This window comes from Mustela putorius, unplaced genomic scaffold, assembly GCF_011764305.1.
Source record: "Mustela putorius furo isolate JIRA1106 unplaced genomic scaffold, ASM1176430v1.1 tig00003983_pilon_pilon_pilon, whole genome shotgun sequence".
NCBI classification, from domain to species: domain Eukaryota; kingdom Metazoa; phylum Chordata; class Mammalia; order Carnivora; family Mustelidae; genus Mustela; species Mustela putorius.
Window position 1 is genome coordinate 22,378,671 of NW_025422123.1, and position 27,078 is coordinate 22,405,748.

At 39.5% G+C, this 27,078-nt stretch overlaps 1 protein-coding gene across 31 annotated transcripts in view; it reads right to left on the reverse strand.

Moving 5' to 3' along the window:
- The window catches only part of DST (dystonin), a 471,262-nt gene that overhangs the window by 59,516 nt on the left and 384,668 nt on the right, over positions 1 to 27,078 (reverse strand). For 26 of the 31 annotated variants that reach the window (XM_013045864.2, XM_045071198.1, XM_045071195.1 and 23 more), the window contains 8 exons: positions 19,150 to 19,311; positions 17,463 to 17,633; positions 14,796 to 14,962; positions 12,449 to 12,608; positions 11,922 to 12,248; positions 11,359 to 11,443; positions 9,796 to 10,037; positions 8,671 to 8,877 (listed from right to left, as the gene is read on the reverse strand). In XM_013045864.2, the coding sequence (XP_012901318.1) occupies positions 8,671 to 8,877; positions 9,796 to 10,037; positions 11,359 to 11,443; positions 11,922 to 12,248; positions 12,449 to 12,608; positions 14,796 to 14,962; positions 17,463 to 17,633; positions 19,150 to 19,311 (1,521 nt within the window). The remainder of the gene's footprint in view (positions 1 to 8,670; positions 8,878 to 9,795; positions 10,038 to 11,358; positions 11,444 to 11,921; positions 12,249 to 12,448; positions 12,609 to 14,795; positions 14,963 to 17,462; positions 17,634 to 19,149; positions 19,312 to 27,078) is intronic. The other 5 variants (XM_045071210.1, XM_045071202.1, XM_045071201.1 and 2 more) reach the window with 1 other exon arrangement.

Sequence of the window (27,078 nt, forward strand, 5' to 3'; positions counted from 1 at the left end):
AAGGAGAGGTAGAGGTGGGAGCCTCTAAAAGAGCAGCATGAGGTAGTCCTGTGGTGATGAAATCTTTTGTATCTTGACTGCATCAATGTCAACATCCTGCTTGTGATCCTGTGCTATAATTTTGCAAAATACTACCCTTAAGGAAAATAGGTAAAGGGTACAATGAGATCATCTCTACATTATTTCTTACAATTGCATGTGAATCTATAATTATCTTTTAAAAAGTTAATTAAAAACGACAACAACAATTCTGGGTGGTTAACCTCTCATCTGTGAGTTCTTATTCGCATTTTCTTTAAGATTTATACTACACCAAACAGCCCTTCAGATGGGATGTGCCAATTTATAATCCCACAAGGAGAGTTTTGCTATACCCTCATCACCATGGGGTATAATTTATTTTTTAATAATATTTGCCAAGCTTATCAGTGGACTTCCCTCATTATAAGGAAATAACCCGCCAGCCATGAACTGGCACAAACATGAATAGCACTGATTAAGAGTACTATTATGTTTTCAATCTTAAAAGAAAAAAATAACAAATTATACAAGTAAAGAATACATAATAGTAATATAAGTTTTTTTTTTTTTCTATATGCCATGGACCCACTTGTTTTCACCTTTGTGACATGAGTTAAATAGATTTGCAAATAAGTAAATAAATACTGAAGCTATTTGCAGGTCAATTTCTTTTAGTCAACAGTTCAGAATAGAAAAAAAGTTTAGATAACCATTTGAATAATGGGTCCAAGCCAGACATTTAATAGGGGTAAAAATAACAGTCTTACATTTACCTTAAAAACTCAACTGCATAAGAATATGAAAGGGAAAATAGGGCTTAACAGACCTTTCCCGAACAACCTCTACACATGCTACCAGCACAAAATCTGAATATAAACCAACATCTCCCCCAAAATTGATGCAGAGTCAGGCTGCTTTAAGACAAATATAGGATCTGGGCAGCAGTCACACTATCATACCTGCTGATCAGAATTCTCCTTCAAGTGTCACACACTAACGTTGGTCCCGACAGAAATTCAGAGTTTTAGCCCTCAGAGTGAGCTCCCTTAAAAGAGCAGTACTTCGCTGCTATAAACATTCGGGTGCACGTGCCCCTTTGGATCACTACGTTTGTATCTTTAGGGTAAATACCCAATAGTGCAATTGCTGGGTCATAGGGCAGTTCTATTTTCAACATTTTGAGGAACCTCCATGCTGTTTTCCAGAGTGGCTGCACCAGCTTGCATTCCCACCAACAGTGTAGGAGGGTTCCCCTTTCTCCACATCCTCGCCAGCATCTGTCATTTCCTGACTTGTTTATTTTAGCCATTCTGACTGGTGTGAGGTGATATCTCATTGTGGTTTTGATTTGTATTTCCCTGATGCCGAGTGATATGGAGCACTTTTTCATGTGTCTGGAAATGAAATCTTGCCATTTGCGACAACATGGATGGAACTAGAGCGTATCATGCTTAGCGAAATAAATCAAGCAGAGAAAGACAACTATCATATGATCTCCCTGATATGAAGAAGTGGTGATGCAACATGGGGGCTTAAGTGGGTAGGAGAAGAATAAATGAAACAAGATGGGATTGGGAGGGAGACAAACCATAAGTGACTCTTGATCTCACAAAACAAACTGAGGGTTGCTGGGGGGAGGGGGGTTGGGAGAAGGGGGTGGGATTATGGACATTGGGGAGGGTATGTGCTTTGGTGAGTGCTGTGAAGTGTGTAAACCTGGTGATTCACAGACCTATACCCCTGGGGATAAAAATATATGTTTATAAAAAATAAAAAATTATAAAAAAAAAGAGCAGTACTTCTGAAACGACTGTGTACATGTGTATATTCCAATAGAATTATTTATTTTTCCTGTATTTCCCATAATACTATACATTCTTTTTTTTAGCAAAGCCACATTTTCCATAAAATTTATTGAAGGGGCTCACGGTTTTGCAGACAGTAGTATTAAGACATGTTTTTTCGTTGATTCATTACTTTTTCTGCTACTGGGACAAATCAGAACAGTGTGGATTCCAGAAAGAATCTTGAAAAATTCTATCTTGAGGTGCTTTGGTGGCTCAGTTGGTTAAGTGTCCGACTCGATTTTGGCTCAGGTCATGATCTCAGGGATGCTGGATATGGAGCCTGCTTAAGACTCTCTCTTTCTCCCTTTGTCTTTGCTCCACCTCTCCCTCTTTAAAAAAATTCTATCTTCACCAATAATTTTTACAATTTCACTTAGTTTCAAATGGAAGTACTCATTAGTTAGCATTAAAATATCAATGTGCAAAAGAAAAAAACTTGGGGGGTACCTGCCTGGCTCTGTCAGTGGAGCACGTAACTCCTGGTCTCAAGCTTGTGAGTTCAAGCCCAACACTGAGGGTAGAGATTACTTAAAAATAAAATTGTAAAAAAAAGAAAAAGAAAGAATACAGGCACCTGGGTGGCTCAGTCAGTTAGCAGCTGCCTTCGGCTCAGGTCATGATCCCAGGGTCCTGGGATCCAGCCCCGCATTGGGCTCCCTGCTCAGCGGAGAGCCTGCTTCTCCCTCTCCCTCATGTCCCACGAGGGACTACGTGTCCCTTGTGCTCTCTATCTCTCTATCAAATAAATTAAAAAAAAAAAATCTTAAAAAAAAAAAGAAGAAGAAAAACGTCCACTAATTTGGAAGCTTCAGATGTAGAAAAAGAAATCCTAATGAAAAACAAGTACAAGGGTCTTCTATGAATGGTTCACAAGCTTTCAAGCCATACACGATGAAACTTCAAAATAAAAGTTTATTATGTGATTCACTTATTAAGAAGAGTACAAAACTGAGCAAAATAGTCCAGGCCTTTGTACCTGAGTGCAAGTGCTGCAAAATAACCTGAATAAAATTTAACAGTAAGGAGTTTTTTTCTCTACTGACCCCTAAAAAAATAAAGTGACACAACACCGTACTTGTTTGTAATCAGGCTATTTTTAGCACTTATACGACAGTCCCAAGAAATAAAGTCAGGCTGTTAGTGTCAATATTAGTTTAAATCTATTTTTCTCTCTCTCTCCTTAAAAAAAGGGGGATCCAGTGAAAAACAGTGTGATGATACACTCTAAGTTGCCAAAATGGATAGCAGAAACTCAAACACTGTTTCTTCGACCAAGGCAAATATTTGCTCTGCTAAAAGAAAACAAGACTTCAAGCAGAGATTTCCCTTCTGTCTTTTGACAAATTTTTTCATTAAATTAGCAAATATTTATTGTCCAGCAACAAACAGAACAGCCAGAGGGTCTTCACGAAGCAATCTGCAGTAAAGCAAGGCATTTTATTTAGGCCAATGAATCTTTCAAATGACTCTCTGTGTGCTTTTCTAATAGACCATAAAAGCTGTTTATTTTGCAATGTGAGCAATATGGAGAGCAAGTTTACTAGACCAAATTTTAATAAATTTGTTCACAGCTTACTCAAATAGCAAAAATTAACTTCAAATACATTGTAGATAATCTTACCATCCATAATTGCATTCTGGGAAATACTTTATTAGGTATTATTAGGGGAGTCTAACCACTGACCTACTCTAACTCCTATTACAGTTGAACTAGTAGTTCAGGAAGTTCCAACAAGATAATGAAAAACAATTTTTAAGAGATTTTTGTTCTTTAAGCAATCTCTATATCCATTGTGGGGCTTGAACACACAACCCCAAGATCAAGAGCTATATGTACCCCTCACTGAGCCAGTCAGGTGCCCTGATAGTAAGAGATATTTTAATTGGCTATCTTTAAATATTCCTGAAAAACAGTCTAAAACAATAACGGCCAGCATTTTACTGAACACGCTAAGTGCTTTACACTCGATATCATCTTTAATCCTGACACAATGGCATAAGCTGGGCATTACCATTAACCCCATCCACAGTTGAGAAAACTGAGGCAGAGAGAAGTTATCTGACTTTCCAGAGATTACCCAGCTAGTTAATGTTGGATCTGGGACTCAAAGCAAGGTAGCCTGACCCCAGGGACTGTGCTTCTAGTTGCCATGTTATGTATCACTTGTGCTGGTCTACAGTCTGGGCTTCATGAACTCAAAATATTCATGTGATTTCACTGAAAATGGCCCAAATACCCTAAGTCAATAGTACTTTTAACTTCTTCTTTAAATATTTCTCCAATCTCTGACAAACTTCTTTTGTATTTATCTAGAAAATTTCTCTAAAGTGGGAAGAGGTTTGAGAAAGGCAAAATGATAAGTAAACCTTAACTCCAAGGACATCTTTTACTCCCTTCCCCTGGCTGAGGATCTTATCACTTTCTTCTCATTCGCATTTCCTTCCATTTTGCTCTGCATTATTCATTACACAGCCCATATTTTCCCATCCCCAACACCTGGAGGGTCAAAACAAATCTCACTTCCGTGGGGGAGGTTTCCTTCTAGTTCTTTTTTTTTTTTTTTTAAGATTTTATTTATTTATTTGACAGAGAGAGATCACCAGTAGACAGAGAGGCAGGCAGAGAGAGAGGAAGGGAAGCAAGCTCTCTGCTGAGCAGAGAGCCAGATGCGGGACTCTATCCCAGGACCCTGAGATCATGACCCCGGCCGAAGGCAGCGGCTTAACCCACTGAGCCACCGAGGCGCCCACCTTCTAGTTCTTTAGAAGAAAGAAACAGGTGTTATTTTTCTCCAAGGCTGATTCCTAATAAACCAATGACCTGCTTATTTTAAGTGCTCCCAAATCACAAACCTACGTGTCTTTAATATAAAGGGGTCATTGCGGCCACTAAAATAAGGCAAGCAATCAGAACTGTTGAAGAATGCCTGGGATTCCCAGACCCGGTGAAACACACCCATTTTAGCAACTTCTGACAACTGTGTATATTGGTAAGAGGCAAAGGACAATCAATGAACTGCTCTGAAATTTAAACAATGACAAGGGTCTGACTTCAGGCTACAAGTCTGTATATCTTTTAAATGAAAGTGCCTTCCCCCTTTACTACCTTGCTCATTTGGTTCAGTTTGCAATTAGAGGGAAAAAAGCAACAAAACTCTGTTACTATACACAGGTTTAACATGCAAAACCACATACAGGTGCTAACTCAGTTGACCTTATGTATTATGAGAAGGATGCAGATGTTCCGCTTTGTTTATAAAGCTCACCACCACTATTCACTAAGCTGGCTCGTTCTGCTCAGACTTTTCCTAAAAATAATGAATGGGCCTAATTCTTATAAAAAAGAATGCTCTTGGGGTGCCTGGGTGGCTCTGTCAGTTGGGCATCTGACCCTTGGTTTCCCTTCAGGCCGAGATCTCAGGGTCTCAGGATCATGAGATGGAGCCCTGCATTGGGCTCCATGCTCAGCAAGCAGGGAGTCTGCCTCTCCCTCTGTTCCTCCCTCCCACCCATTTGCATACTCTCTCTCTCTCAAATAAATAAATGAAATTGTAAAAAAAAAAAAAAAAAAAGACTGTTCTTTTCAGAAGGTCAATGCCTGCCAATCAGATGCATCCAGTCCTTGCTCCTTAGCCCATAATTGAGGCAGTTTGATTATTTCTCAAATAGCAATAAATACTACTCACATTTACACAGAGATCTACCATCAGGCTCTAAGATTTCAGAATTCAGTGATAAATGTCTTCAAAACTTACCATGATATAGGAGTAACATTAAAAAAAACCCCATATCAAATCAGAACTTTTCTTAAAAACTATATTAATAGAGGGCTGTTACAAAGTCATGCTAATTAGCAGGTATCTGTATGCATCCTTCCCTTTCCTTTTCAAGCTAATTCTTTCCATGTTTTCCTGACATCTTTCTTATGGGTGTCTGGAAGTCAATATACTCTGTAATAGTGGCCTGACACTTGACAAAGTCCTCATATTTCTGCTGAATTCCAAAAAGCAGGTGATAATATTATAAAGGAGGTAGATCTGTACATAAACAGCTGTAATGCCTGGCACAGAGTGAAACACCTTAATAGAAATTTGTCTGGAAACAAAACATTCAGTTATTTAAAATCTATTTAATCTAGTTAGCTAATTATAAAGCAAAACATTAAATATATACATTTAAAAATGAACAAGTCATGTTCAAGACACATATCCTTACCCCATTGACCTGTGGGTGTGGGTATGTTGAAGGTAGGGACATGGAAAGGATTAACAGTTACTAAAACCAACTGTATGTGACTACGGGTATGTCCGAAAAGATGGACGGTGGTTAGATCATGGCCAGGGTTTCAGAGGAGGAGAAACACAGAACAGTACATGATTTGTTTATACACCATAAAACAGTACAAAATATGTGGCTAACATCCAAATCTCAAGATGTTTTTGCATCATCTCTTATATTGCATGGATGTATTATCATTGCGTAAACAGAAAACAAATATTTTAGTATCAACTGTACTCTGGTCCTAACTCCAAACATTTATAAATGGGCAAAGTCACGAAAGGACTTCAGTGATTTATTAAGCTCCTTTATAAACTTGAAAATTATAAGTTTAGAAACCATTCTTTTGGGTACAAAACTAAACCTTTGCCAAACCAGAAAAACAGGTACCAAATTCATTTTTTAATTCTCCTAGTGAATGGTAATTTCATATCCTGTCAGCACTGTACTCTCCTGGCTCACGGTCCTTGTAGATGGAGATGCTCTCATTGCATACTTCCCTTTTGCTGTGATAATGGCACCTTTCTTCAGACTATTGGAGAAGGTTAGAAAAAAATTACACCACCCCTCAGGATTTCTCCTCTCTACATAATTTGTTAGGAGGCACCACAGTGAGTAGAATGAGATCTGGATTAAATCTGGATCAAACTCCAGCATGTACCAGCTTTTGGGATCACAGACAAGTGCTTTCACCACACATGTTCTTCCCACTCAAAAAGCGTGTCTCTTCAGCATAGCGGGAAGATTTCAATTTTTTTTTTTTGATGTCTTAAGTACATTTTACAGATTTTCTTTACTGCTGGAGGTATTCCACTGGACAGACATGCAGGCATTTCAAAGGAATGCACATGTGAATACAGAATAAATACGTGCGAACAATGAGAAAACAGCATTAACTTTAGCTGTGTGACCTACCTTACTACTACACACATTGTCACTCTCTCTCAGAAGGAAGACTAGAAAGCTAGTGATCATATTATTTACACACATTCTTCCTTCCAAGAGTTTTCTGTATTCTTTCAGAAAATTTAAAAATTTTCTATAGCAAATGATTTTATCAGAAAAAGAAAAGAACAAACAAACAGTAACTTATTTTCCCAAATGATGTATGTTTGGGACATATACTGACTTGGTTACTTCAGAAAATACCTGCTAACCTTGAAAAGAATTGAACTACAGTTGATGACATGAGCACATCACCAAGATTACTAACCTATAAAGCTCCACCTGCCATCTTGCCCTCATTACAGTCTTACTTCAATGAACTGACCAGCCATAGTCAACTTCTCAAGAAAAATCATACTCCAGGTGTACAGAATATTTGTCTTGCTATTTAAGAAATCTTCAGTGCCAATTCTGAAATACTGATACCAGTTTTGGTGAAAAACAATTCAGTATTTTCCTACAGCTGAATAACTTCACAAATAAATGCATTCATTTTCTTGTCATAAGGAGGCACAGAAACTGTGCCAAACTTGGAAAACAGAAGTCATGCAGATACATTCCTCAGGCATGAATGCTTTCCCTCACAAAAACTTTTTTAGGCAGACCTTTTGCTGTCATGGTTTTTCATCAGCTTTTGTGACTCCAGAGCATGGCACAGACAGGAGGAGGGAAGCACTGTGCCACATAAATGAGGATATATAACAATATATAAGTTACACCTTTACAGCAACCTTCAGAAATTAATTCCGGATGCTCCCACACAATCTGCATGATTTGTGTTTCTTGCTTCTGGCACGCATTAGGAGAAGCTTAGTTACGGACCTTCCATAGCTCTGCTCTACAGTACACTGTAAGAGTGCACTAACCCTGCCACAGCAAGTCTGCAGTGAGATTCTGATGACTTAATGTAAACAGTCTGGATACTCCATAGAAGTTCATCAAAACATGTCTTCTAAACTTCTGTCTCCAGGACCCCACTCATTTCCCACAGGTTTCTGAGGGAGCTGGGGTGAGAGCCGGGTGCCCATAAAACTCTCCAGAACTACAGACTCTGCATGAGTCACACACAGGTCAGAAACTGTTGTTTTCCGCCTCCAGTCATCTCCAGAAAACACACATCATCAACACACCACTGCTTCCTTTGCAGAAAGAATATAGCCTTTCTCCACCATAGCTGCATGGAAATGAGCAGCTAATACTGACTTAGATGAAAACTCAAAATATTTACTCACAGACAGATCAGACTTAGCCAAGGCATAAAATTAGCATTAGTAATTCACATACATGGAGGCAAAAAGCACTGTTTGGAAAGCGGGGCTGGTCTTCCCAGCGAGTGATTTGGTAAAGGCTAAGTCTGGGACACAGTGAGGCAGATGGCTGTTAACAATGTACAGATTAGCAGTGCCCTGCCTGGCACTCCCATGTCCAAGGCACCCAAATTCTTTTCAAACCCCTCCTTTCATTTTTGAAGCATAACAAATGAGTGGGAACACTGTGAACAGTAATCTTTGTTCAGGTAAAGGCTCGGAGAACAACTAGGGAGAATTTATTGCCGGGACAACAAACCATGCGTCCCTACCTGCTGGGATCTCAGAATGGCGGCATCGATCTCCTCCACCTTTTGAGTGATGGTGTCGCTCACTAATCGGTAGCGCTCATTGTCCTCGGCCACCATTTTTTCAAGTCCTTCCCTTGCCCTCCATGGTACCAGCTCCAGTAAAGCACTGCTCACTTCGTTAAGGGAGTCCAACAAGGCTTTGCTGTTCTTTGCTTCCTTTTTCAGTTCCTGAAGACAGAATTAAGAAAACATACAAATCTGGGGGTACTGCTCAAGAGTAAACAGACTTTTCCTTTCCCTGTCATTGGCCCTAAAGTCCTTTGCAAGCCAATAGTGCCAGGCCCTGATTGCCCAGTTAAGTTCTAGAAACCTTTGTTATTTAAAGCTATTCTGTAAAAAGTAAAGTGTTTCCTGAGGAGTTCCAAAGAACAATTCACTGGTCAACATGGCAAAGATTTTATCTTTGAACTTTAATATAAATGCTTAAAATTTGGGAAACAAAACCAAGTAAGATGGCATGTATTATTCTTTGCCTTCTGGTAACTTCTCAGTAATCAGGTACCAGAAAAGTAAAATAAAGAGGAAAGTCCAAGCCAGAACTGAAGTGACCCTCGAGATGAGAACATACTGGCTTTCATCATCCCAGCTGAATCATGACAGGCTCTGTGAGCCCGACCTCCCCAACTCCCTTTCAACCCACGTGATCACACTCTCTTTATCAATTCCAGGGTTGATAAAAACAGAGGTTCTCTCTGAAGAGAAGAACCATTACCATGACAGAACACCACCTCTGCAGTACAAGGAGAAAAGCTACCTCAGGTTGTGCATCTATCTTAGAAAAATATGGTTACTCTAAGCAATTACGTGTATGTCTAAAACAATCATTTTCCTTCTTTTTTTTTCTTCCTCTCTGTTTTCATCATTCTGTCTCTTGTGTAATAAATTATACTCTCAACCATAAGACTTGAAACACATTACGATGCACTGTGATCCTCTCTGGGTTCCTGAAAGTTCTAAACCATTGATTTGCTGCCAGTTTCCCTTGGGTCCTCACCCATGGAGGCATCCTCCAGTCTGTTAGGAATGACCCGAGACTACCTCCCCAAAAGAGAACCCACAGATCAAAACGCATAGATGAGAGCGTACTTTCTGCCTTGCTTGTGCTTGGCTTGCTGTGTCTCCCGTCAAGACCTGCGTCTCATAGGAAAGTAATTCCACCTCCACCCTGTCCAGCCAGGCGCAGAGCTCCTCACGTGTGGAGTGCAGCCGCCTTGCGAGCTGCAGGGCCTGTTCCAGAGTCTTGGCTACATCCGTGCTCAATTTCGTAATGTCTTTGTACCTCACTTTAATGGCTTCCAATTTATCTTGAATTATTAAAACTTCATCACCTAAAATTTCAAAGGCATGTTAGATCTCCAGAAAGAAAAGGGAGAGAGAGGGTTTCCTCAGATATTATTGTACACTGATGAGATTTTTCTAGGGAGGGGGAAAAAAAAAGGCGGGACATTTTCCCAAAGATGATCTGACCCAAGAGAAACCTTTTTCCAGGTTTTAACCTTTTCCCCAGGACTTTTGGCTAATCTCAACAGCTCTGAAAACACAACTATAAAGTTGGAAAGGGCTACAGAGCCTCAGTTACATGAAGGCATCATCTTTGCATCTAACTACATGGGATTTTTGGTTTTCAAGCAGAGGGGCTAAACACTGCTTGGGTTCAAACACTGGCTCTGTGGCTTGTTACCATGTGTAAGAACCTCTCTGTTCCCCTGGTTACACATCATTACATAGGGGTAAGAACAGAATCCACCTCATAAGGTCATGATAAAAATTCAATGAGCTTATTTGCAAAGTGTTTAGAATGGTGCCTGGATTATGTGTATAGTGTTTAGAACGGTGCCTGCACATGTGTGTGTATGTGGGACATATGCATGGTGTGTGCATGTTTATACATGTTAAAAATAATAAACTCATCTGCACTATTTCAGTAGGTCCTCACTCGACTCTACTTCACGTTCAGATAGAGAAATTGTGTCCTGGATTTCAGACTCCTAGTCCAAGATCCTAGATCCTAGAATACTGGTCTAGATACTAGATACTAGAGTAATCTAGATAGATTTGAGATACTATATGAAATCCTCCAACTCATAGTGAGTGATACTTACCCATACCACAGTACTGATGCTCAGCGACATGGGTAGAGCGGAACTTTCCTTTGGCCAAAGGAATAACCAACACAGGTCAGTCTGTATCTGTTTTGTTTTTTTGGTGGGTTTAAGGATGAGAAACAAAGCCTGGGGGTAGCCACAGTGTGTGTGTGTGTGTGTGTGTGTGTGTGTGTATATCACAGAATGCAAACTAGCTTAACACTGGAAAAATGTGTCTACCACCTATGCACTCATGTAGTACAAACCACCTCCTGCAAGTGGAAAACCCACATAACTCTGCTTCCCAGACCATCCCCTATGCCACAGTGCTTTGTGTGAGTAATACACACAACTTCCATTAAGAACGCAAATGAGATCATGAGAAAAAAAGTGAGATCATATTCCAAAACCCCCTTGGGTTTCAGCTTTAAAAAGAATTCTGCAGAATGAAGTCTTGGAGTGGCCCCAAAATTACAAAATACTGTTTTTCCCCCTCTCCCTAAAATATTTAGAAAGCAATGCAAAAATGCTAACTGCGTGATGAGTTGATTTGAAAGATTCTCACCTGTTGTTTGTTTTAGTAGTTCTAAGCCATTTAGTAATGCCTGATCTACATTTTGTTTTCTGAGTAGGATGTCCTCTTGCAGAACCTAAAAACACAGGTATCATTTTTATGGGGGGGATTTAAATAACAATTAGCTTTGGTTAATCTTAGAGAATTCTGTGTTTCATAGAGATTTAACTATACACCTCCCATTTTCAACTAGTCATTCCTGTTCCCCCGTCGCCCCCTCCTCTCTAAACCATCCTGGCCCACGTCTCATGTTCAGCTACCCTAATTCTCACACTCTCTGTTTCATAAAACAGCTTCTATGAAAATACTGGACTACTAGTTAATTACGGGTCTTGGTATACAACCCTAAAACAACAAAAGAAAAGTGAAAAATCTGGCTAGTGGATAAATTCAATCTTTTCTGAAAGTGACTTCATCAGAAGTAATCTGCACACACAAAGTCTTTTTGGGGTATAGAAATTCACCTAAATCATAAGAACATAAAATAACACAGAAATAAGGAAGACAGAAAACAATGACAACTGAAATGAAAAAAAGAACATAAATAAAAATACCCGAAGTTCAGACTGCTGCTTCCATAGCCCCTCAGTGCTGTAGTCCTGGACTGAGAGCTTGCTGAGTTTATCATGCACTTCGTTCAGCCAAGTCATCAGCTCAACTTCATCTTCCCCAAAAATCTTAGCATTACATAAGGCCTGCTGGAGGAGCTCAGACCTGCTGTGACTTTTCTCTTGAATCTCAATGTACAACACTTGAGAGGAGTCTAATTTATTTTGCACCATATCTTTATCCTCCCTGGAGCTCAAAACCTTTAAGGACTGGCCAATGCTAACAGCCTGGTGTAAATGTTTATTGTGATGGATGATGTCATCTTCTAAGGCCTAAAATAAAGTTTAAAAAAAAAAGAGAAACAAAAAGGATGGGCAAATAAAAATGAAAACATAAATAGAACGAAAGAATGACAACTGAAATGGGCTGCTGCGATCATGCATAACGCAACAGTATATAACTCAAATTTATGACATAAAACCACAAAGGAGATGGAAAACGGAATCTTACTCATGTGCAATGGGTATCTTACTTTGTGCTGTGCAATTTGTTCCTCAAGTTTTGACGCTTGGGTTCCTATGGGCTCACAATTCGCCAGCCTCTTTTCTATGGTTGTAAGCCACTCATTCAATGGTTCTAGGGTTTCATGAAATTGCTGTGCTACCACCGAGATACCTTCCAACTGACGATTCCTACACAAGTGCCAAGATAAAGGTCATTTAGGGATGAAGAATGTGTGAAACATTCAACAAAAGCCTTTACTCATGCTCTTGCATTCAAAACATTTTTTGTGGAAAACATCTAAGGTTAAAGTTAAGATCTCTCACATTTAAAGGACATGCTAAAATAGTTCTCCTACTTAATAAAATTAAAAGTGAACCACAGATCAATCCCAAGTACCTAAATCTTAAGAAACTCTGAAGAAATTTGGTTACAATACTTATAATAATAACAGCTGGATAATAAGAAGAGCAAATGTTTTACTAACAGCAGCAATAATAATGACAGTAAAAAAAAATTTACTGAACTCATGGTCTACACCAAACCCTGTTCTAAGTGTTTTACATATTAATTAACTTCGATCAGAGCACTAGTTACTGCGATTGCCTTAATCAACTGGTCAAAATTGGATTCACATGTTGAAGACCACCTATAGCTACCCCCGCATGGAATGAATAGGGATTCCTACAAGAGTAGTGTGTTGGGTGTATTTTCCAGCCCCCACCCCAAGTACAGCGTCAGGTATATTTCCCAAAAGCAACAGTTAATATTTATGGATTAAAATACCATGAAAGAGATAAATATTCTTCAGACTTTGACTTATTTGAAATACACTTTTATATAATTTGAAATGCTGCTAGAAAACATATCGTTTCCTCAGTGTAAAAAGTACCACGAAGTGAAAACTCACTTCCCCTGTCCTCAGTTTTCACTCAGGGCCAGAGACTGTGCTGGTCTCTATACTGAGAACCTGATTCAGTATCAAATCCTGGGACAAAAGGTTGTTGTGATAACTTTTTATCCTGTTTAATTCTAAGGGAATCATGTGATTTAAGAAATTTGCTTCCTACAGAGACCAAAGGATTTCTAGAAAATTGGCACATGCGACTGAACACACTTTCTGTATCATTTTATGACAAACTACACATTCCTATATGTCTTAAAACTTTCAAATGAAATATATTTGATCTTTAAAAAATGAATAAAATGACAAAACTATTTTTGACTTCTGACTTACCACTAAATTCAAATATCTAATCATCTAGAATCAGTGAAAATAAATTATTTTGCGACTAAGTTCAGTTTACTGTGACTTAAACCATGAGTGACTTTATTAAACTGTGTAGGAATCATAATACGACCAGTACCCTTCCACTTAATACCATTGTGAGGAAGGTTTAGGACAAGAAAGCTATGTGGTAGCAAAGCAGGGACCTAGACATTCACTAATTTATTTTTTAAAAAGTACCAAGAGTATCCCCATGGCACCCAGGACACAATGTCCTGGGCATTACACAGAAGGAATGATCTCCTGAAACATATTAAAGATCATGAAGCTTTTAGCCTCCTTAGGAGCATCTTATTCTATGGTCCTACAACTATAATTAATTCTATCTCAATATTCAAGATGAGACAAATCCTTCTCTTCGCCATTGTAGTTCCAAAGAACGGAGCAATTTATGGAAATTATCATTCTGTTCAGGGGTTCATCTATTTTCAAACAGTCTCCCTGTGGCTATGGTTACACTTCAGTGTGGCTACTACTCAGCACTGGTCAATGTGATGCCAACATGGACAATGAAAAAAATACAACTAAAAAATAGGTTGACTGTGTGCCCAGCACACCATGCTCCAGACCTCTTAGCCTTCTTAAACGTCACTGCATCCTACCATCTACTTCGTGTCTCAGCTAACCCTACTCCTTTAAAAACATAACTGTCATTTCCCTGCCCCCAGGCTTCATTCTTCCTATTATATGTTCCCACAACACCCTATATTTCTGCTCTGAAACATTACACTTGTCATTACTTTCCATTGACTATGAAACTCTACTAGACTGTTCCTCGAGGAGAGCTCACCTCTACAACCCAAGGCCTTGCTCTGTGCCTGACGCCCAGCAGACAGGCAGTCACTAGGCCATAAATATAAATAACTTACTCCTAAGGGAATTATTTCTCTTAAAATAAAGAGTTGAAATTATTTGGTGACTCTAAGGCCTTACCATTAGAGGAACGAAGAGAGAGGCCCCACAGCCCTTGCTCCCTGTTCATGTACAAGTAAACACAAGAAAATGACTGAAGAAAAGCATTATCAACACACAAACTATCAGCACAAAAGCCTTTGCTACTCTTCCAAAAGACTGGAAGTATTTAAGTTACCTCGTTTCAGCTTTATTAAGCAATGCCTCCCATCTACTATCCAAGAGACTCAGCTGTTTCAAAATCTTCACTTTATCTGCAGGCTCTGCTGTTGCAGCAATTTTTTCTCCTTCTCGTTTGATTACCTCCACTGTAGATTTGCGGTCATCCAGCAATCTTTGGAGAAGCTTCAGACGGAACATTAAATACCAAGAGCAAAAGGGGTGGGGTGGGGTAAAGGAATAATTGTAACTGTAATTTGTATGGAGTCACATAAAAAAGAGATAGGATTTTAAAAATAACTCATTTTGTTTGGTGATTCATTGCTATTGTGTCAGACACTGTGACTGGGGCTCTTCATAGCAGATATAACTAATATTGATAAGGCCATTAAGCCCATCCATTATTAATTTTTTAATATAAAAGAATGGGGTAGAAGGTGCTGCTGAAGGGTAACGCTACAGCACTGAAAGCACAAAATCCCCATTATTGTAACGAAATGGGAATACCATACACCTTCAACAATCACCTGTTTTACTGAGACAAGATAATAATAAATCATCACTGTCTTCAACACCTTTCCCCCATGTTAAACAAACCATTCTAGACAGGGAAACAAGCTAGTGAGGCTAAAACTGGAGGCTCCTGCCTCTCTTTACTAGGTGGAACTAGCCCCTAAAATCCCTTCATGAGGCTAGAAACTAAAAAAGGGCCCCTAAATATCACTTCCAAAAGGAACAGAGGATGGAATAAGTCAGAAATCCCCAAAGCTAGCTAAATAAGACTAGCATTTCAGGATTTAGCAGCAGAATAAAATCCAATTTAATTCTAAGCAAACATTTCAAAAAGCCTGGGATGGAATGTTTGACAGAAGTAGCCAGAACTCAGGATTACCTTGCTCTAATCTAATCAGAACGATTATTTCATGAGCAAGTGCTAAGCACTGGGACTGTGTTAATAAAAGTGAGGAAGGCACAGGTATAAGAAAATCTAAATACTTCTTCACTGCTTCCTTAATCTGATCCTGACTGATAGTTAAGGATTAAATAAATGCACAGTTACCTCTAGGTAAGAAGCTAAAAGAGTATCCTCTCACTTTCACTTTGGGACCACCAAATCAGGCAGTAAGAAGAGCACGTTTAAAAAAAGAAGGGAGAGACATGCAAACTCTCTTGATACAGTGTACAGTCATTATAAAATCAAGGTACAACAGGTGGTTAGGCAGTAAAGAGAGTAATTAAATGGATTACTTCTGATAAACTTTAATAGCAAAGCCTCTAGCAATGAAGAAAGCAAAATCAACAAAATCAATATATTTTGTTGTCTAAACATAGTTCATTGACTTTGGGAGTGTAAGAAAGGTTTAATTAAATACTGAATGGGAGCAATTATATTATTGTATACAACATCCTATTATACTTATTAAATATTAATAAGTATTTAATAATATTAAATATTAACATTATTACATCTTATATATTACATATATATTGTTTAAAAATCATGTAAATGCAATGTTTCCTGTTCTGTTTCTGTAATGCTCATCTCTAAATCTATTTCTAATAGGTTAATTCCCAGTACACTAGAGTCTTCAAAGAATTTTTAGAGATAGTATTGAATGTCAAAACTAAATTAAACCTCTTTATCCATTCTCATCTTTTTAAAGTTCCACACAGGAAAAAAATCCTACCAATGTGCTGTGTGCTAGGCCCCTCCCATATGTAATTGCAAGTCATGGCTAACAAATTGTCTGAAAATGCACTAAATGCTTCCTAACTGACCAGCACCCTCGGGAGCACAACATTTTTTTGCATGTTATCATCCCTTTAACAAGTATGTCTTTCTTTCCAACTTGGTCTTGTACTGGTAGTGTCAAAAGACACAACCACATACTCCTTAGCATATACGAATCAAATACTTGCTTCCTTAGCACATAGGCTGAGTCACAAAAAACTGCCTGTATTTAATCTATAAATAAGGAGTGAGACATACCGGCTTCCAGTTACGGAGTGAACAAGTCATGGGGATGAAAGGCACAGCATAGGGAATACAGTTGATAGTTATTGTAACAGTGCCATAGGGTGACCGATGGGAGCTACACTTGTGGGGAACGTAGCAGAACATGTAGACTTGTTGCATCACACTATATTGTGCATCTGAAACTAATGGAACTTTGTGTGTCACCTATACTTAAAAAAAAAAAAAAAGCCATTTCAAATAGATCGATCTAATATATAAAGGGAATGGTATTTCTGCCAAAGTCACCTTCTCAGTGAGTGAGGTTTACCTTAACTATCCTACTGGAAACCGCACACACACAACCCCAACTCCACCCCAGCACTTCCTGCCTTCCTTCCTTGCTCTGGCATTTCCTAATTCTTATCTCCCATCCCTGCTTTATCACTTGCTAACTTATTACAATCTACTTACTTTTACTGTCTCTCCCTCTTCCTCCCCGCCCACTAAACCTTCAACTCAATGAGGAGCTTTCCTCTCCAGCGCCTGAAACCATGTCAGACCCATGCCAGATGTTCAGTTAATCCCTGCTGAATGACTGAAAACTAACGTTTAGAGCACCAATCACCAGTCAACTAGAACATTCCGTCAATACAAAGAGAGTCACGAAGAAGTTTTTTACTCTCCTTACGATATGACATGACGCGTGATACAACAGTATCCCTGACTTACCTTCTGCTCTTGTATCTGGGCCTTCACCACCTTGAACTCGGCTGACGGGGGCTTCTGATTGGCCACCAGCTCCTCGGTGTCCAGCATCCAGCTGAGCAGGGACTCCAGGGCGTCCTGGAACCGCCCACAGTGCAGCAGGGCCTCCTGCAGCTGGGCTGCTCGCTGAGCCACCTGCAAAGTTGCCGTTGAATCAACTTGCTTCCATGAACATGAAATTGGCCCACCGGCCACCACTTTTCATGCTCATCTTCCCATCTGGTCACAGGTTTTCTTTTTCTTGTCACTTAAAATCTGCCCAAAGCCTTGACAGTGGGCAGGACTGTGGTGGAAAGGAGTCAAAGTCTAGCAAGCCAAGCCAAGAAGAAAAGGTTTCCATTCCAAACAATAATGTAAAAGATGAAATCTTTGAGATTTTGGAGATACCAAACATAGTTATGATTAGCCATGAATAATTCGAGTACTATAAGGTTACTGAAACAATGCCTAATTCATTTTTATCAGTATACTTCTGATTCATTTTTTTTTATTTCCTACTTTTAGCTTTAGACAAATCTAAAAAAAAAAATGATAGTAGAGAGAAACAGATTTCCATTTTGCTAGGCAAAATACCTGTAAAGTATCTGATTAAATTCTGCCAACTCCAAGTCCTAGAGTCCTTTTCTTGACAAACCAGGGCCTTTGTATCCTAGTAAATGGAGTCTCTGTGTCCTACAGAGAGATATCCTATTGCCCTTCTCACAGATCTTTTCCTTCAGGACTGAAAAAGTAGTTGGCAAGATATTTCAAGTACCATGGAATACATTTACACCTGACACTACTTTCCAATTGTGTTTGAAGGGCACTACAATACGAGTCAGGCTTTAAAGGATGACAAATGTGCTTCTGAGATCAGGCAACAATTGCTTAAGATTTCAGAGCAGAGAAAACAGCAAGAACAAAAACCACCAGCACCAGACAAGCACAGCCATCCCACAGCAATGTTCTGGTCATTTACATCATGTGAAGGGCTGCCATTGTGTGTCAGCATTATCTCCTTAAGGTATCAGTGCATTATTTTCCAGGGTTTTCCCTCATAGATATTTCGAAAGAGGTGGGATCTACATCTCGTAAGTAAAATAATATTTAGAGTTAAAAAAGTCTACAGCAAGGGTGGCAAACCCTTTAGTCCAAGGCTGACAGAGAGACAGAGCTGCTTTTACCTGCACAGTGTGACCTATTATACAGTGGGAAGTTAGTTGCCAACATCTGAAAATTAGGTTTCATGAAAAAAGGAGAGATTTCCAGGTTTCTTTAAAAGAAAGTAGACCACATGACAACAATAAACCTAGGGTCGGTACACGCAATGATTTCCAGGAGGCTAAGAACCGACTGTACCTTTGAAATGTGTGTGTTCCCTCAACACGAGCTCATGGATCATGGGCCCCCTGCCATCACACGGGCACGACAGGATCTCTGTCGAAGTCGAGAATGGCCAGAGGAGACCCAATTTCACCCAACTGGCTTCTTTCATTTATGCTGCCCACGGACCACCTGAGAGCATCTGAGTTTGGGCCATCCAGTTTACAGCAATATAAAAAGGCGGGCATGTGTAGGGAAGCTTAGCTACTAAAAATATGATTAGTCGTCACAACAAATGCTAGAGAATAATAGTCAACAGAAACCACAATGAAAAAGATGAAGAAATCACCTTCTTATTGAGAGTCTTCCAGCGGGCATTGACGTCATCCAGGTCATGCTCCAAACCCTGTGTGCTGGTGCTTTTAGCCGCACTCTGAATAAGGCCTTGACCTAACCAGTTTACGTCTTGCTGTTTAACCTGCAAAGGTTCAATCTCTTCTTTTTGGAATACCTGCAGTCAGAAGAGCAATCATTTATACAAATTATCTAACAACCACCAAATATATCATTTGCTCAACTATCAGCTTTCCAGTATTAATGGTAAAAAATGTTTTTGTCACTCCTCCTACATCACAGCAACCTTATAAGTAACGGTAAGAAACTAAACTAAGTACAAATTCATAATATTATCAAAACCACTCAAATTTTAAAGAATGATTTTCTAAGTACCTTTAATCAGATTACCTCTAAAACCAAGAAAAGAGTTTATCTGTCCTCTCTCTATTGCTTCATTAGCATAACACTAGATAGTTTCTATCATTTTAGTTTAGGTCTTGTAGAAAAAAGTATGGAAAATGCAAAGGAGGGAAATGATGGGCCCCAAAAGAGCCTTACTGGGCTTTATCCTCCTGGGATACCCGCTGCTAGCTGGCAACTGCTGAAGTTTGAGACTCAAATTGGAAGTGAAGGTAAAGAGCAAGGTGCCGAGAGGAGCCAAGAGGCCAATCTATAGCTTGCCAGCGGGGCCAAAATACAGAGCTAGGAAAAGAGAAGGGATGTTGGCAGGCACAGTAATAGAATGGGTCCCTCCCCACCCAGCCCCCTCCACACCTGTCAAGGTGCCAACGACCTTGCAAGAGCACGGAGCCCTCACCCCACGGATGTGCTCACACATGTCTCTGGCCCAGCAAGTCTGGTTACTCTCTGGTCACAGCATGCAACGCCAGTCATTTGCCAGAACTCTCCCCCCAACTCTCAGTCCCATCCAATTTATGGTCCCCAAATGCCTATAACTGGCAAAACAAAACAAAACAAAAACCCTCATGTGCTAGAGTAAAATGCCAGTTCCACAAAAGCAGAAATTTCTGTTTTCCTTAAGTGGTTCTACGCCCTGGAGCTACCACAGTACCTAGCATGTAATACGTACCCCATAATTACCTGCTGATGAGTATCGGTCCAGAAAAATTATATTTACATCTTGGCGTGGATGACATTAACCTTGCAAAAGGATTATACTGATAATATATCACCTCTTTTATAGAGATACAAATGTTTTAAATATAGGGCCTAAGGGATGCCATAACAAAAAATAACGTAACCAAGGTAGGAAAGTTTCGCTAGATATTCAGACAAGACAAGGTTTGGGATTTGAGTCATTATACTACAGGGCACTATATATCAATAGTCCAAGTAAATGAACAATTAACAGACTATATGAAAACATTAAAAAGAAAAATAAATTAGGACTTAAAAAATTACAGACATCTTATGGAAAGTAATTTTTAAAGATGTAGAGGCTACAAGAGAAACTCTTCAAACTCTGGCCTGGGACAACAAGGTACTCAAGATAGTTCTGTGTTACTGCATGAATGAGAAAATTTAGAAATAGCAAACAAATAAATGATCATTTCCCTTAAAAGTCTCCTCTCAGCTAAAAGCCCAAGTTTCTTCCTCTACATAAAATCCTTACAATTTCCACACTGGCTCGTTGTTTCTATATAATAGTACAAAAATATAAACAGTCAATTACACATAACCAAAGAAATAAGAACTCAAATCACTGAGGAAAAAAAAAATAAGCTTTCATAATTTTTTAAAAGGTTATTAAGTTACCTAAGAAGTCAATACAATGTTGCAGCAAGGTGATGAAAACAGAAGTTGTTACTACCATTCTACTTCTTTTCCTTAAGATTTCTAGGAACTAACTGCCATGGATATGTTTTACCACTTACAGAAAAGAAGGGGGACTGGTAAGAAAACTGCTCCTTCATAATTCCAGGAATGTGCCAGGGAAAAATTCTACTCTCCCTTCTCAGATAACATTCAGGACAAAAAAATTTAATATAATGTTCTAGTAAATTGCCTTCACCTCTGATCTTGGTTTTAAAGAAATTAATTTTAGGGCTGCACATCAGAGTAGGTCTGGGTGAGTCTGGTAATTTTCTAAAGTGCTACAAAAAAAAAAAAGGCTATGGGCTAAAAAAGAGAACTATATATTCCTAAGAGCTTAATTACTTTCTACAAATAAAGTGCAAAACCCTTTACATAAAAAAGTACTTTTAAAGCTTTTAACCTAATATGCCATTTAACATGTGCCCAAGGAAAGGGTAACGCTGATGGGAGCAGTTATTTTGTAGGCTGGGAAGAGGACCTTTCCTGATACTGTCTAAATTCCTTATCTCTCAGTGGCAACAAATACCTAGGAAGAGAGACTTTCCCCCTAATCTAACCCATAAGCACACAGACACAAAGTTTAAAATAAAATAAAATTACCTCTGAGGCAAAGTTTACCAGAAGAGCTTAGTAAAAATACCAAAATAGCTGAACTTCAATCTGAGTGGGAAGAAAATAATCACAGGCTTGACAAACAACCCCTACTTAGGACAAGGCTGCACCCTTTACTTTCTTACCCCATTCACCGCTCACAACAAGTTAGGAGCTTCTAATGACTGCAAAACACAGCAAAACTACTTCCACATTCAGAGCAACTGAGAGAAGATTTTCAGCACGTTTAAAAATGTCCTTAATTTGAGCAGACTACTTCGCAGACCACAACAATAACATACTATGTGTTTGTACCTTCGTGACGAGGCCTGTTCAACCTTACAAATCCAAAATAACTCCCCTTAAATGGCAGTGTCTTAAACCACAATTTGTGGAAAAGCCTAAGAATGTTAACACAAACTCCCAGGGGTAGCATTCTAAATGCAGGGAACAGGTACTATGTCCACAATCAACAGGACTCTAACCAGCTGGGAATAATTATTCTTCTTTTTTTAAAAAGGTCCTAATTAATTTGTTATAATGATAGATTTATCCCTACCTGGCATCTTGGAGGGTACTGGGCACATCCCCAAAATAAGACTGGATTTGAGCCTTACTAGAAACACTAGTGACCACTTTAATACAGAATACACAAACTAGGGGTTGGCACTGCATAATTTCACATTCCCATTAATTACCTGAACTGCCTGAAAGCCATTACAGACTGGGTCCAATAGTCCTGCCTGGGCCCTTGCTTTTCGGGGAGCTGCTTGCTTTCTTACTGGTGTGAACTTTGGGGAACACTTCCTGTGGACCATCTCCGTCTCCTGGGCAGAAAGGGGTGCCTCCACTTCCTCTTTAGATGCTATGTTGGATTCTTCCAGATCGTATGGTGTCAACAGAGTCCCATTTTTTACTACACTTGTGCCACCACAACCTGTATCATTTCCCTCCAGATCTGTGAGAGAGAGATGTAAAACCTCAGAAGACTCTTCCAACAGTTCCCTACTTCGCACTGTGATTGGAGATCCTCCTGGTCCGTATGTTTTCCCTTCCTCTCCAGGATTAGAAATACACTGGCTTTCTCCATCTCTTGGTGCCATTAAGGGATCACACTTAACAGTGCCCTCTTTCAAATCATTCTGCAGGCAGCAATTTTCACCATAGATTTCCCTTTGACCCCTTACACATTTTGTTTCCTCTAGCGGAGAAACATCATGTAAAATCATTCTGAAATTTTCATCAGGGTGGGCACTTCTACTTGAAAGCAATGGAATTTTCTGTTCACTAATGGAATAAACAGAAAAGAATGGTCTGTATTGCTCTGCTATATGAATATCTTCAGCAGAAGACAAGCTTCTAATTCGTGACTGGTCTTCAGTTAAAATGCCCTGTTTTTCTTCCCTCTCTGCTGGAGGGCTACATAACCCAGAGTCATCCTCCTCCGACGTTAAAGAATTAGTACCCCACCTGCACTTGCTGTCCTTGGTAACGACATCTGACATATCAGTAGGTTCAACAAAAGAGCTTTCACTTTTGTTTGCATAATCCATAAAATTGGCTGGGACAAACATACGCCAGGACCGTCTATGTTCTTTCTTTTCTGCATGGGATTTGGCTTTGGGTAATCCTGTGGTTCGAATGATATCACTATTTAGTTTGAGCGCATCAAAGATCATCTTTTCATCTAGTTTGTTAGCTTCACGACCTCTCAGCTCAAATACACTGGAAGAAGCAAGGGCACCGTTAGAGCATAAAGAACTAACATCCAGTGTTCTGTGACTGTAGGGTAAAGTCCGATCTGTAAAATGCCTGGAAGACAGGCTACCCTTTGAACCAGAGTCTATCTGTTCATTTAGTCTGACAGTGTCATAGATTGACCGCTGTGGGACGTAACAGTCTTCGATATTTAGGTCCTCTTCTTCTTCACCTTTCCCTACACATGGGGGATTCTGACGTAAACAGTCTGGTCTGCTGAGTGGCTTCCCCATTTTGTAGATAGTTAAAACAAATATTGCAGCTCTTGACACAGAAAATAAGAAAGAAGGTAGAGCATCTTTCAAAAAAGTGTACTTCTGACCAGAGTTATAGTGTCCTCAGCATAAAGACATATGCTCAAATAATAACAGGTTGTGATCTATGAGGTGTTAAGGTCATCATCATCAGTGCATCACTCTAAATGCAACTACCTTTTACCTGGTTCTTTTTGAAAGGAGTCTAAAAAATAAAGTGCATCAAGAACACAGAACAGAAATCTTCCTCCCCCTTGCCCTGTTCCCCAAGTTCCCTAACACACACTCCAAAACACAGAACAAAACAAAACAAAACAAACACACACTTAACAGTGGCTCAATCAAAACATTCCATTATCAGTCCGTTTCCCTTTTCAGTCTAATTTTGCATCTGAGATTTCCAGGTTAAAATTTCCAAATGAGCAAGCATTTTTAACAGGCTGAATGTTAATATCCGCAGAACTCTGTTTAACTGTAATCCACTTAAGGATGGCTTGCAAAACTTCATCTCCTTTATAAATAAACCATGCTTCAGAAACTTAAAAGACAAACACAGGGGCCATGTATTTTTCAGACCAAGGCACAAATCAAATCTTCAGAGAAAAATAAGTTGTCTAATGCTGTTATGAAAATTAAAGTCTTCTTTTACTTTTTTTGGGTGTAGCTATAAATAATCTTGATTCAAAAGGCAGTTTTTCTTCCCATATTAAGCTTCTTCGAGGCTACCCAAAAGAAAAAAAAAAAATAGACTTTTGGACAGCCAAGCCAGGACAGTCCAACAACCGTTTAAAGTAAACAGAAAGCACGGTGTACTATAAACTCCCCTTTAAAAAAAAAAAAAAAAAAAAAAAAAAAGCCATTTCCAAAGTCTTATCTGATCTTCCTTAAGGCTTATTCCACCTGAGGAAACTGCAGCAGAGAGGAGCTCCGGGTTTCCTCTAAGGCACAAGCAGCGCAATTCCCATTCAGCTGAAAACCGAGACTACTCTAGCCTTTGAAACTGACCCTCTGTGGCCGCGGTTTGGCTTTCATTTTAGCTACAGCTGGAGAGAGGCAGAGGTGGCCGGTGGGGGAGGCCGACAGACAAGGAACTCCAGCAGGGACGTCCTGCGCTGTCCCCAGCTCCTCCGGGCAGTGCGGTCCCCGGCAGGCATCCTCCCGAGCCAGGGCGCCGCCAGCAACGCCCTCTCTCTTCCGGCAGCCCCGACTCGTCCCTTCGCCGAGCCGCGCTCCCGGCCCGCAGCGCCAGCGCCTCGCTGCTACGCCCTCCCGCGACTTAACTTCGCAGTCATCTTTTTCTTGGACTCCTGGCCTCCTCTCGGGAGCCGGCGAGCTGCTTCAGGGGGAGGTACCTAGAGGCCGGGAGGCGGCAGCGCAACAGCTTGGTGGTGACATCAGCGCCCATCAGACCCGCTCCCGGCACCGGGGAGAGGGGCAGCTCGGGTTCAGAGATCCCCGAAATCCCACCAACTACGTGGTTCAACTTGGGGAGGGATCCGAAGGGCTTGCAGAGGTAGAGCCTGACTCCAGGGACTCCCTGAGGAAAGCCTTTTGTGAACGCCCCTAGCCGTGCTCATTTGAATATTAAATGGAGGGGGAAAGGGCTACGCAGGTCCCTACCCTCCAGATGAAACCACACCCTCAAACCACACCTCAGGCGCTGCTGTTGCAGACTGTGTTTCAGTAGCATTTGCCATGCAAAGTGCGGATCACTTTGAGTCCGGCGGTGAATCATTGCTTTTTAAAGCCCAAGTTCAAGTTTGACTGTTCTCCAGAGTAAATTATTCCTGTGGGCACAGCCCTGAGCGCTGCTGACATGAATATCGGTGGTTACTAATAACCACACAGGCCCCTGGAGCTTAATGCAAGGCCCAGACAAAGATCAAGGGCAGCCAGTGACTCTGGATATTTAATAAACAAAATCACATCCGCAGATGGTTATCGATGGAACACTCTTTAAAAACACTGAAAATAAATTCAGCAAGACAAACCTTAACCTTTGCAGGAAAAATTAATAATTTTGTTTAGATAAATAAAATCTATCCATTTTTTATTTTATGAAATAAGCAACAGTATTAGAGTAGCAGACAGACCTACAAATTAAAGCGGATTGTTTTTTTCTCAATCTCACAAAATAATCATTTGAATGTAAATAAAACTGTGTTGACCCAAAGAAGGCAGTTATGGTAAAAAAAAAAAAAAAAAAAAAAGAAGAAGAAGAATAACCTTATATACATTCTCTGGGAATTTTACAGAAAAGATGTGGCTGGGAACTTTTGTACTTTTCATGAGAAAACATTATTCCAAAATTATTTTTATATACTTAAGAACTGAACCTTAAAAAAAAAAAACCTTATTTCCAACCAGACCTCTATAGGTAATAACACCCATTCAACAATTATTTGATGCAATTCAGTATGTGGCCACCATTAAGTTGGGAAAAGAAAAATATATACATATATAGCCATCTATAAAGACAAATGTGTATAAAAGTACCTATTAATATCACAGTATCAATGCCCATTTTTCATAGTTAAGTAGTGAAATATTTCAATAAGCCCTTGATCCTCTGGTGCTTGAGCACAGAGGTTGTTCTGGGGTACTAATAGTAAAAAAAAAAGAAAAAAGTGAACACAGTTACCATGTTTGAATAGTAGACTGGGCACTAGACTGAGAATTATGAGAGACCAAGGGTTTTACTCCCAACTGTCCCTATCCTGATATGTTTAAGACTGAAAAGTACTTATTCATGGCAATATTAATATTCAAGTTTCCATGAATATGGATGAGTATCTTTCCCTAAACATCCTGAGATTCTCATGAAACTTTCCATAAGAATGGCCCTTATTCTCCTTAGAATCTTACTCTGAATCATTATCACAATATTATTTGGGTTTTATGCAAACCTAAGAAGAGCAACATGTAACTTTCTCATTTGAGGTGGATAGTGTATTTTTTTAAAGTTAAATTTTTAAACTACATATATAATCCACTTATAAATTCAAGCATTCATAAAAAAAAGTACTATCTACCAAACACCACAGTAAGCACTGGCAAAACACTGGTGCAAAGACATTCAGTACCACTGTCCTTATACAACTTAGAGTACAGTGGAGAATATGGGTGAGAAAATGGGCACAATATACAGTTTGGAACTAAGGAATGTTAAGGGAAAATGCCCTCGGTGATTATGTTTAAGTATATGCCACTTATTTAATAACTGAATTCCTATTTTACTAAACTAATTTCAACTAAGTCTACAAATGATAATCCTAATAATTCTGATTCAGGTTAAAATCTGAGCTATTGATATTATATTAGTATTTATGATAATTATAGTGTGTATATATATGTATGTATGTATGTATACATGATGCATGTATGTATATATCTTTGTTACTTAAAATCACATTCCAGGGGTGCCTGCGTGGCTTAGTCGATTAAGCATGTGACTCTTGATTTCGGTTCAGGTCACAGTCTCAGGGTCTCTGCCCCTCCCTACC